This window comes from Papio anubis, chromosome 7 (assembly GCF_008728515.1).
Source record: "Papio anubis isolate 15944 chromosome 7, Panubis1.0, whole genome shotgun sequence".
Classification (NCBI taxonomy): domain Eukaryota; kingdom Metazoa; phylum Chordata; class Mammalia; order Primates; family Cercopithecidae; genus Papio; species Papio anubis.
The window spans coordinates 14,759,774-14,772,810 of record NC_044982.1 but is presented as its reverse complement, the minus strand read 5'-3'; the positions used below and the strand labels follow the sequence as shown (position 1 = coordinate 14,772,810).

The window sequence follows — 13,037 nt, the reverse complement described above, 5'->3', positions numbered from 1 at the left end:
GTAGACATAAAGGTAATATCTTCAAAGGTTAAAATTACAGTAATTCTCCATATAACAACACTGTGATCAACTATGGACCACATATACGACAGTGGTTCCATAAGATTATAATGAAGCTGAACAGTTCTTATGGTCTAGTGACATGGCAATGATTGTCATCAAGATGTGTAGGCCTAGGCTAATGTGGATGTTTGTGTCTACGTTTTTAACAAAAACGTTTAAGAAGTAAAAAAAAAAGTTTTTAATAGAAAAATGCTTATAGAGTAAGGATATAAATATTTTTGTATAGCTGCACACTGTGTTTGTATTTAAGCCAAGTGTTATTACAAAAAAGTCAAAAGTTTCAAAATATTTAAAAGTTTAGGCTGGGCACAGTGGCTTACGCCTGTAATCCCAGCACTTTAGGAGGCCGAGGTGGGCAGATCATGAGGTTAAGAGATCGAGACCATCCTGGCCAACATGGTGAAATCCCGTCTCCAGTAAAAATACAAATTAGCTGTGCATGGTGGCCCATGCCTGTAATCCCAGCTACTTGGGAGGCTGAGGCAGGAGAATCGCTTGAACCTGGGAGGCAGAGGTTGCAGTGAGCCAGGATCATGCCACTGCACTCCAGCCTGGTGACAGAGTGAGACTCTGTCTCAAAACAAAACAAAACAAAAAAAGTTCATAAAGTAAAAAAGTTACAGTAAGCTAAGGGTGATTTATTATTGAAGAAAAAAAAACATATTTAATAAACTTAGTATATCCTAAGCATACAGCATTTATAAAATCCACAGTAGTATACAGTAATGTTCTAGTCTTCACATTCACTCACTACTCACACACTGACTCACCCAAAATGACTTACAGCCCTGCAAGCTCCATTCATGGTAAATGCCCTATAAGGTGTGATATGGCTTGGCTGTGTCCCCATCCAAATCTTATCTTTAATTGAGCTCCTATAATTCTCACATGTTATGGGAGAGACCTGGTGGGAGATAACTGAATCATGGGGACAGTTTCCCCCATACTGTACTTGTGGTAGTGAATAAGTCTCAAGAGATCCGACAGTTTTATTTTCTTAAGGGGTTTCCCCCTTTGCTTGGCTCTCATTCTCTCTTGCCTGCTACCATGTAAGATGTGTCTTTCTCCTTCCACCATGATTGTGAGGCCTCCTCAGCCACGTGGAACTGTGAGTTCATTAAACCTTTTTTTCTTTATAAATTACCTAATCTTGGGTATGTCTTTATCAGCAGCATGAAAATGGACTAATATAGTAAATTGGTACCAGGAGTGGGGTGCTGCTGTAAAGATACCCAAAAATGTGGAAGCAACTTTGGAACTGAGTAACAGGCAGAGGTTGGAACAGTTTGGAGGGCTCAGAAGAAGACAGGAAGATGTGGGAAAGTTAGGAACTGCATAGAGACTTGTTGAATGGCTTTGACCAAAATGCTGATAATGACATAGACAATGAAATTCAGGCCAAGGTGGTCTCAGATGGAGATGAGGAACTTGTTGGGAACTGGAGAAAAAGTGGCTCTTGCTATGTTTCAGCAAAGATACTGGTGGCATTTTGCCCCTGCTGTAGAGATTTGCGAAACTTTGAACTTGAGGGAGATGATTTAGGGTATCTGGTGGAAGAAACTTCTAAGCAGCACAGCATTCAAGAGGTGACTTGGCTTCTGTTAAAAGCATTCAGTTTTAAAAGAGAGCATAAAAGTTCAAAAAATGTGCAGACTGTCAACGCAATAGAAAAAAACACATTTTTCTGAGGAGAAATTCAAGCCACCTGCAGAAATTTGCATAGGTGACAATAAGCCAAATGTTAATCATCAAGACAACGGGGAAAATGTCTTTAGGCTATGTCAGAGACCTTTGCAGCAACCCCTCCCATCACAGACCCAGAGGCCCAGGAGGAAAAAGTGGTTTCATGGGCCAGGGCCAGGGCCCCCCTGCTGTGTGCAGCCTAGGGACTTGGTGCCTTGCATCCCAGTTGCTCTAGCAATGGCTAAAGGAGCTGAGGTACAGCTCGGGCCATGGCTTCAGAGGGTGGAAGCCCCAAGCCTTGGCAGCTTCCATGTGGTTGAGCCTGCAGGTGCATAGAAGTCAAGAATTAAGGTTTGGGAACCTCCACCTAGAGGATGTAAGGAAATGCCTGGATGCCAGGCAGACGTTTGCTGCAGGGGTAGGGCCCTCATGGAGAACCTCTGCTAGGGCAGTATGGAAAGGAAATGTGGAGTTGAAGCCCCCACATAGAGTCCCCACTGGGGCACTGCCTAGTAGAGCTGTAAGAAGTGGACCACCATCCTTCAGACCCCAGAATGGTAGATCCACCAATGGCTTGCATTGTGCACCTGGAAAAGCCACAGACATTCAATGGCAGCCCGTGAAAGCAGTTGGGAGGGAGGCTGCACCTTGCCAAGCCACAGGGGTGTAGTTGCCCAAGACTATGGGAACCCACCTCTTGCATTAGCATGACCGGGATGTGAGACATGGAGTCAAAAGTGATCATTCTGGAGCTTTAAGATTTGACTGCCCTGCTGGATTGTGGACTTAACATGGGGCCCTTAGCCCTTCATTTCAGCCAATTTCTCCCATTTGGAAGGGGTGTATTTATCCAGTGTCTATACTACTATTGTATCTGGGAAGTAATTAACTTTTGATTTTGCAGGCTCATAAGCGGAAGGGACTTGCTTTGTCTCAGATGAGACTTCGAACTGTGGACTTTTGAGTTAATGCTGAAATGAGTTAAGACTTTGGAGGATTGTTGGGAAGGCATAATTGTTTTGAAATGTGAGGACATGAGACTTGGGAGGGGCCAGGGGCCGAGTGATATGGTTTGGCTGTGTCCCCATCCAAATCTCATCTTGAATAGTAGCTCCCCTAATTCCCACATGTTGTGGGAGACACCTGGTAGGAGACAATTGAATCATAGGGGTGGTTTCTCCCATACTGTTCTCGTGGTAGTGAATAAGTCTCAGATCTGATGGTTTTATAAGGGGTTTCCCCTTTCGCTTGGCTCTCATTCTCTCTTACCTGCTGCCATGTAAGACATGCCTTTCACCTTCTGCCATGATTGTCAGGCCTTCCCAGCCACATGGAACTGTGAGTCCATTAAACCTCTTTTTCATCATAAATTACCCAGTCTCAGGTATGTTACTCATCAGCAGCGTGAAAACAGACTAATACAAGGTGTATCATCTTTTATCTTTTATACCATATTTTTACTGTACTGAATACTGTATTCAGTATAGTATACAGCATAGTAACATACTGTATAGGTTTGTAGCCTAGGAGAAATAAGGTATCCATATAGCCTAAGTGTTTAGTAGGCTACACCATCTAGGTTTGTGTAAGTGCCTCTACATTGTCCATGCAATTATAAGATAGCTTAACAACATTTCTCAGAACATATCCCCATTGTTAAATGATTCATGACTGTGCTTGCAACACAATTTTAATCATTATTGATAGCAGTCTGCCCTATTCACTCAAAATCTTCTCTTTTCTCAACCCATCATTCACATATGCATACACACATAAACATATTTAACTTCTATAATTAGGTACCACCTTACTTTCTTGACTCTAATAAAAGTAATTTTCTCTCTAATATATAAAAATCAGATGGTTTTACCACTTCTTCAGTGGACCTATAATTTAGGAGTTAACCAATTTCTTCCTCATTCAACTCAAAAAGCAATGTTTTCTAGTGAGCACAATGTCAAGAACATAAGAAAAACCATCACATACTGCCAGGTGGATATTTCTTATCTTTTTTCTGATTATGAAAATAATAGAGTAAAAACTCAAAATTATTTAATAATAGAAAATTCATTAAACAAATTATCATATATCCATATGAAGAAATACTATGTATTCATCAAAAAGCCACAAATATGAAACGTTCACAATATATTATGTGGATAAAACAACTTATAAGACTGTGTGGTTTAATCCCAATGTTGTTAACAAGTATGAAAAAAAGAGAAAGATCAATTGATTACGTATTCTGTAAGCCAGAACTTTTTAAAATTATTTTTGAGAAACACTATTGATATGCGCAAAGTAAGATGATAGGCCAGGCACTGGGTTCATCTTTTCTCTTCTTTAAAAAATTAAAACTGGTCCAGGCATGGTGGCTCACGTCTGTAATCCCAGCAATTTGAGAGGCCAAGGTGGGTGGAATGCTTGAGAATACGAGTTCGAGACCAGCCTGCTCAACATGATGAAACCTCATCTCTATAAATACAAAAATTAGCTGGGTGTGGTGGCATGCACCTGTAGTCCTAGTTACTCAGGAGGCTGAGGCATGAGAATTGTTTGAACACAGGAGGTGGAGGTTGCAGTAAGCCAAGACCACGCCACTGCACTCCAGCCTGCAACACAGTGAGACTCTGTCTCAAAAAAACCAAATTTTAATTTAAAGTCTAATTTAAATTAAAAAATCACTCCAACCAGACCCAACTCTCTTGTAGGTAACAATAAACTCTAGATTGAAACTAAAACAAAGCAAGAAAACAAAAACCCTGAAAGCAATGAAGAGTAAAGAAAATAATACAAATCTGGACAGGAGATGACTCTGGGGAAAAAGGTAATGGCACAAAGTAGAGTTCAAGGAAATCAGAGCTGCAGGAAAGTAAGATGGGAATCCTGGAAAGGAGAGATTCCAAAATTCTGTAAATAAAGCCTTTTCAAATATCTGTCTCATCTCTGAACTACCACCCAAGAGCTGCCACCCAAGACAAGATTTGTAGTTTAAGTCCAATCAGTTTACTTGTCTGGTAGAAGGGAGGAAGAAAGAAAGGAAGGAAGGGAAGGAAGGTGTGTTAGTCTGTTTGTGTCACTATAAAGGAATATCTGAGGCTGGGTAATTTATAAAGAAAAGAGGTTTCCTTTGCTCGCTGCTTTGCAGGGTTTACAGGAAGCATGGTGCAAGCATCTGCTTCTAATCAGGGCCTCAGAAAGCTTACAATCACGGCAGAAGGCAAAAAGAGAATAGGCACATCACATGGCAACAGCAGGAGCAAGAGATGGGCATTGGAGGTGCCAGGCTCTTTTAAACAACCAGATCTCACATGAACTCAGAGCTAGAACTCACTTACCACCAAGGGGATGGTGCTACACCATTCATGAGGGATCTGCCCCCATGATCCAAACACCTCCCACCAGGCACCATCTCCAACACTGGGAATCACATGAATTTGGTGGGGCCAAACATCCAAACCATATCAGGAGGGAAAGGAGAAAGGGAAGGAGGAAGGGAGGGATGAAAGAAGAGAAGAAGAGAAGAAGGGAGAAAGGGAGGAAAGGAGGAACCTTTTCAGAGAAATATAACTGAATCTAGAGTCTCCACAATGTAACATTCAATATTTTTGATATTGATATCAAGAATACAACCCCAAATTAGTCCATATACAAAGAAACAGGAAAATGTGATCTATTTTCAAGAAAAAGGGCAATCCACAGAATCCAAACCTAGATGACCAAGATGCTGAAATTAGCAGATAAAGATTTTAAAGCTTAAAAACATAAAAGAAAATAGGTTTGCAATAATGTAAAAATAAGAAATTGCAGTAGAGGAAAACTATAACAAAGAACCAAATGTAAACTCTAGAACTAAAAATTGCAATGTCTAAAATAAAAAATTCATGAATAGGCTTAACAGCAGACTAAAGATAACAGAAGAGACAGTGAACTTGAAAAAAAGATCAGTATTATTGAATCTAAAGAACAGAGAAAAAAAGATACTTGGAAAAAAAAAAAGTCTCAGAGACACATAGAACAATATCAAAAGGTTCAACATAGGTATAATTGGAATCCCAGAAGAAGAAAAGAGAGAAGATAAGACAAAAAATATTTGGACAAATATTGTAGATCTTGATAGAGATTTGGATTACACTGACAGATACTTTCGTCAATATTCAACAAATATACACTTAAAATTCAACAAATACACACAAAATTCTACAGACATTCACTTGGGCAGCTTGTTGTGTGTAAAATTTATGCCAAAAGAAGAAAACTGTAAAGAGATCGTTGGACCCAGTAAATGATATATATGTTTAAGCACTTGCAAGGAAATATATTGGTGTCTTCAATTTACTCTGAAATTCATTCCTCTCCAAAAAGTGGATTACTAATGGATAGAAGAATGGATAGGTAGACAGATATTTGATAAAGCAAGTATAGTAAGTAACGTTAATGGCAGAATTTATGTGGTGGACATACAGGTATTCACTATTAAGTTTTTTTTTTTTAATTTTCCTATATGTTTGAAATTTTTCTAATAAAATTTTGAGTGTAAAAAAGCCATTGTGACTTACGGTATTTCAATGGACTAACACAAATTGTTTTTAAAAAAAACAAGACAAGAGCTACATGTTGTTTCATCTTCTCTCTAATAATTTGGCTTCTACATCAGCCACATTCAGCCAATGGATCTATCTTATTCAAGTAACTATTTAGACTGGGAAGTAAAGACTGGTGAAGAAAGAAGGGAAGGAAAAGTGACTATTAACCAAATATTAGAAAATTAAATAAATAAGAAACATGTTTTCTATGTTTACTAACCAATACAAAATAACTCCTTTACTTTTTCATTCTAGACATGTGACGGATAACTGAGGTATTCTAATTACAGTCATCCCTCAGTATATGTGGGGGATTGGTTCCAGCCCTCCATGTATACCAAAATCCATGGATGCTCAAGTCCCTTATATAAATGGTGTAGTATTTGCACACAACCTATGCACATCCTCCCATATGCTTTAAATCATCTCTTAATTACTTATAATACCTAATGTAAAGGCTGTTGAGATAGTTGTCATACTGTATTATTCAGGGAAAAAAATGACAAGAAAAAAGTCTGCACATTTTCAGTACAGACACAATCATTCTTTTTTTTTCCTGAATATTTTTGGTCTGCAGTTGGTTAAATCCACAGATGTGGACCCCACAGATATGGAGGGCCAATTATATACTATTTCTTGAAAAAAGGCCAAATCTACATACAAATTATTGTATTATGATCAGATTTCAAAAAGGGACCTTTTAAAACTACTGCACATTAAGTTCTTCTACAGAAAGAGCAAAATATAAAAAGTAAAATAAAAAAATTTTATATGAATTTTGTATTAAAAATATAAAAGCGGCCGGGCACGGTGGCTCAAGCCTGTAATCCCAGCACTTTGGGAGGCCGAGACGGGCGGATCACGAGGTCAGGTGATCGAGACCATCCTGGCTAACACGGTGAAACCCCGTCTCTACTAAAAAGTACAAAAAACTATCCGGGCGAGGTGGCGGGCGCCTGTAGTCCCAGCTACTGGGGAGGCTGAGGCAGGAGAATGGCGTAAAACCCGGGAGGCGGAGCTTGCAGTGAGCTGAGATCCGGCCACTGCACTCCAGCCTGGGCGACAGAGTGAGACTCCACCTCAAAAAAATATATAAAAGCAAAATAACAGCACTTATATGTTACATACAGATTTTTAAATCCTGCTATTTTATTGTTTACCTTCAAGTTCTTCCATATGTGAAGGAGTTTCTTGTGTCCTGGGTTGAATATAAGATAACTTAAACTTGGGCACCACAAATGGTACTTCTTTGCCATCAGATGGTAATTTGGAAAGCAAATAATCCTCAGTACAGCCAACCTGAGGCTTTACAGAAACAGAAGTCAATGGAGGTACAGAGATAGTAGCATTTTGACTATGTGGGACTGTTGCTTTAAAATCTCTTTCCACAGAAACTGCACATAAAAGAAAAAAGAAAAGAAAAAAGTTACAAATATGAATATAGGTTACATATAATAATCTAAACCTAGCATACTTCAATATTTATTTAACCATTTTAGAAAAAATTCCTGACATATAAACTACTCTTGGTTCTTACCAAACACTTATGGAATCTACATTAATTTTGTCCAGACAGTATTTGAGCAATTAATACACTATTGTTAAAGTGCATTAACTTATCATAATGGTAAAAGCTGCTTTCAAGTCTTATTCCCACAAGAATTCATAGACAGAAAACAATTTTATTTTGTAGTCAGCAGTGCTTTCGAGTAAAAATCTAGTCATTTAAAACTACTGCCAACAAAAGCAATTCTTGTCAGTACTACCGGTTAACATCAGTCTTAATTACATAGAGCAACACTACAAGGAAGCTAAAGGTTCCCAAGCCTATAAAAATCACAACCAAATCACAAAATAAAATGCACTCTGACCCTAGATATACTTCATAATAGCAGCTACCCCAGTCATAGCTTCTATGACCCATTTTATTCATTCTTTAGAATCATATGTGATTCCTAAGCTACATGATTTAAGATGGGAGGTAAGTTATTCTATATATATATATATATATATATAATGCTATCTGTAGACTGAAAGTACAAGTATTATTCTGTAGAAATTTATGAAATGTTTTAATGTAAAAAAGAAGCCTTCATACTCAAATATACTATGAAGCTCTGCTACAGATTAGGAAATAAAAGTGCCAGAGAAGAGTTAAGGAAGCCATGCAATAGAAAAAGAACTCTCCAGGGGTCCTTAATAAATTTGAGTCTTCATAGTTATGGGTCTCTTCCCCATTGGTCATTCATTCATTCAAGACACTTTTAATGTTATATAAATACTGAAGATTGTCTCTATTTAAATCAAAACATTGGTCAGAATATGTTGTCTCCCAAACACACTTCTCTTCCCTCCCTGCCTTTGCCTGTACTATTTCATCCACCTGTAATGCCCATGTCCAATTTTCAGCTTCTCTTCCTTCTTCCTAACTAGCTTCCTAAATTCCTATTCAGATTTCCATGGCAAATGCAATCTTCTTTATGGTAATATCTTACATATGCCCTGGGTTGAATTAATCTCTCTCTCCCCTATGCTCCAGACTACTTGAAGTTATGGAATATTTACTTAGTGTGCCTTATGTTTCTGCCTCCCCCCAAGAAGTTGGAAAACATGCCTAATTCTTTGTATTACAAAATGCCACAAATGAAGGAGGTGCTACATAAATGTTACTGAAGTCAAAACAAAACTCACAGTTGTGTTTTTCTGTTTCACCATAGAAACATCCTCCACAGCAACTCTTTATAAATTCTGTTGCCATTACTTCAATTTCCAATATCCAGCAAAAGATACAAACTTCCAATCTTAATATTAATCTGTTGGTAGAATAGAAAACAAGTTAACCTGCTTGTCATGCTTAATACCATTAGATATTACTAAATAAACCACATTATCCGTCTTTTTAAGACATAATGAGGATTCTGAAACAAAAATACTTAAGAGGAAGACAGATTTTTCTAACCATATGAAATCTTGTATAACTTATTTATAAGTTATTAAAATTATATGTTTAAAAATTACTAAATGAACAATCTCAATATTAAAATCTGAAAAAAAGAAAAATTCCATTCTCAATTTTCTTTCATGAAAAATAAGATGGAAGATTGAGTGGAGAGACAGAGTAACAAGGGGGGGGGGTGTGTTTATGAGAGAGAGAGAGGGGGAGAGAGAGAGAGAGAAGGGACAGTGTGGAAAAAGAACAGCAACATGGAAGAAACACAGAAAAACAAAGAAAAAAAGAGAGAAATAAGAAAAAAGAAAGCGGTAAACTCGGACATTTGCTGATAAAACAGCAAGAACCTAAGACAAGAGCACACAGAATTAGGAAGAAATGTTTGGGAAGGGAGATGAAAAGGGAAAAGTCAAAAAAAAAAAAAAAAAAGTCAGGGGCAAACCTAGAAATAGAGAGTGGAGACTAGACAGCAGGAGAGAGTGAACTGAGGCAGAGAGAGAGAGATAAGAAATAAAGAGGGCAAGAGTAGAATGAAGCGGAGAGAGAGGGAAGGAGAAATGCAGATGAGAGCAAGATGAGAGGTACAAAAGGGCAGGGAAATCAAAGAAGAAAAAGAAGGATGGAGAAAGAGGTAAGAAAAGGAGAGGGGGAAAACACAAAATGTAAAAGAAAAGAGATGAAAAAATGTTCAAAGAAACAGTGAAAGTTATAAACTGAAAAAAGGATGAAAGATGAGAAAAGGGGAAAAAGATTGAGATAGAGAAGCAGAGTAAATTTAGGAGCACTGGTCAAAGAACACAAAATTAGTTTTGATAGGAGAAATAGGTTGAATAGCTCTATTGTACTCCATGTGAATACAGCTAATGAAGATTTGTGGTACTCCTGAGAGATGCTAAGGCTGGATGTTTAATGTTCTCTCCACAAAAATAACTACGCCAGGTAATGCAGATGTTAGCTAGATTTAATCATTTCACAATGGATAGGCACTTCAAAACATCACATTGTATACAATAAATACATACAATTTGGTCAATTTGAAAAGTAAAGAAAAAGTATATTTAAAAAATGTAGAGAGAGAGTGGTAAAGGAGATAGGGTTAGAGAGGTAGGAGAATACAGGGATAAATAAAAACAGACTAGGAGAAATGGAGACGAAATTAAAAAGCTGATAGGGAAAGAAACTAAGTATCTTAAAGGAAAGTTTATTCATTATTATATTCTAATAAATACACATACAGTATAACTAAAACAATTTTTCTCTTTCACCTAATCTATCTAAATCTATGTCCAAGCAAAAGTTAAAAGAAAACATGGCACTGCATAAAAAGTGTGAGAAAACATTCACTTCCTCCAGATCAATTATTCTGGTAATTCAAAGGCCCTATAACGGGCACCAATAAACAAATAAACTGCATACTTCATGAATTATTTTAATCTTTAGAGTTACACTAATAGAAAAGTATACCTTAAGCACTACATCACATACATACAAAAAGACACTACAAATAAGACATAGTGCAAATAAAGGAAGTCTATTTTATATTTACCAGGAAATTAAATGTGTAAGAACTTCATGTCCAATTTCCTATTGTCCTTGGTCTCAGTGCCTTTGTTCTATTTGCACTCTCTTCATTTATGCCTACTTAAAAAAACTCCATACGTTTTTCACAGGAGGTTTTAAATATATGCGAAGTATAACAAAACCTTAATCACTCAGATTAAAATAATTATCAACTCATGGCAAATCTTATTTCATCTCTGCCTCCCCATTTACCCTGTCCTTTGGATTATTTTGAAATAAATTCTAATCATATAATTTCATCCATAAATACATAAATAATGATCTCTAAAAGATGTGGCAAAGGACTTAGGAGTTAACTTCAAGGGGTTCTCACTGGCTGAAGGTGAATCATTTCAAGTATTAATACAAACAGTAACTGTAATGAATGGTAACATATCAAATATTTCTAAAACATTGCTCTTTTTAAACATAACCATAATAGTATTATCGTGTGTAAAATAATGCCATCAACTACTTGTTCACTGTTCAAATTTCCCCTATGGTCTCAATTTGTATAGCTGTTCTGTTGAAATTAAGATCAAATTTTAAATTGTTTCATTAGAAATAGTGCCACAGTAGCTTTGTGCAAACATATTTCTCAGATATTTCTCAGTATATATCTGTAAGATGGATTCCTAGAGATAAGACTATGGGGTCAAAAGGTGTATATATGTAATTTTGTTTGTACTGCCAAAATTCTCTCTGAAGCGCCAAGCCCAGGGGGAGAAATAACAGTAAATAATTATAAGGTTTTTATAGTATATGTGATGTGGTATCATATCATTTGAGGACTGACTGTAGAAAGTTAAAGATATGTACTATAAACCCTAACGCAACCACTAAAATAAGAAAACAGAGTTACAGCTTATAAGCCAACAAAGGAGATAAAATGGAATAATCTAAAAATACTCACTTAATAAAAGAAAGCAGAAAAAGAAAGGGGGAACAAAGAACAGATAGGAAGAGTAGAAAACAAATAGCAAGATGATAGATTTGAACTTCATTATATCAAGAATCACAAGTGTAAATGCTCTAAAATAGGCCAATTAAAAGGCAGAGATTGCCAGACTGGATAAAGAAGTATCATCCAAGTATATGCTGCCTACACAAGAAACACTTTAAATACAGATAAGTTAAAAATAAAAGGATGGATACCCCTCAAGAATATACACACAAAATCCTCAACAAAATACTGGCAAGTCAAATCCAGAAACATATAAAAAGATTTATATATCATAACCAAGCAGGATTTATCCCAGGATAGTAAGATTAGTTTAACATCTGAAAATCAATTCATGTAATGCATCATATTAACAGAATAAAGGACAAAAACTATGGGATAATCTCAATAGATATAAAAATTTGACAAAATCCAATATTCGTGATAAAAACACTGAGAATAGAAGAGAATCTTTCAACATAATAAACAGCATCTATGAAAAATCTATAGTTAACATCACAGGAACTGCTGAAAGATTGAAAGTCTCCCTCTAAAGCCATGAAAAAAAAAATTTCTACTCTCTCTATCTTTATTCAACACTGTATTTGAGATTCTAGCTAGGGCAATTAGGCTAAAAATATTTTGTAAAAGGCATTCATCTGGGAAATCAAGAAGTAAAACACTCTTCATTCACAGACAACAAGATCTTGTAAATAAAAAAAAAAACAACCTGAGAAATTCACTAACAAACTTATCAGAAGATCACTAAGGTTACAAGATATAAGAGGAATATATAAAAGTTAATTATATTTCTATATACTAACCATGAACAGTCCAAAAATGAAATTAAGAAAACAATTCCATTCATAATAACATTTTTAAAAAACTAAAATACAAATACTTTTAAGAAACGAAGTAAAAGACTTACACACTGCAAACCACAAGATATTACTGAAAGATATTAAAGAACAGCTCAATAATTGTGAAGATATCCCATGTTCATGGATTGGAAGATGTAATATCATTAAAATGTTAATATTATTAATATTGCTAAGGTGGCAACACTCCCCAAATTGGTCTAGAGATTCAACACAATCTCTACCAAAATCCCTTCCAGCTTGGCTTTTCTAGCCATCTTATTAATACCGATTTGTAGCTGAACTCCACTGTGTGATTCAAATTACATAAAATTGTAGAAAATGGAAATTAATCAATAGTAACAAAAAGTAGATCAGAGGCTGCCTCGGGAGAGTGA

General features: G+C 36.4%; 1 protein-coding gene across 6 annotated transcripts in view; it reads right to left on the bottom strand.

Annotated features, from left to right (window-relative positions):
• Positions 1-13,037, bottom strand: part of TC2N (tandem C2 domains, nuclear) — an 81,145-nt gene that overhangs the window by 23,106 nt on the left and 45,002 nt on the right. For 5 of the 6 annotated variants that reach the window (XM_021941476.2, XM_003902171.5, XM_017961483.3 and 2 more), the window contains exons 2-3: positions 9,024-9,145; positions 7,493-7,726 (exon numbers count right to left, since the gene is read on the bottom strand). In XM_021941476.2, coding sequence (XP_021797168.1) covers positions 7,493-7,726; positions 9,024-9,090 — 301 coding nt within the window. In that variant the 5' untranslated portion in view covers positions 9,091-9,145. Of the gene's footprint in view, positions 1-7,492; positions 7,727-9,023; positions 9,146-10,828; positions 11,341-13,037 lie in introns of those variants that run through there. The other variant, XM_021941477.2, reaches the window with a different exon arrangement.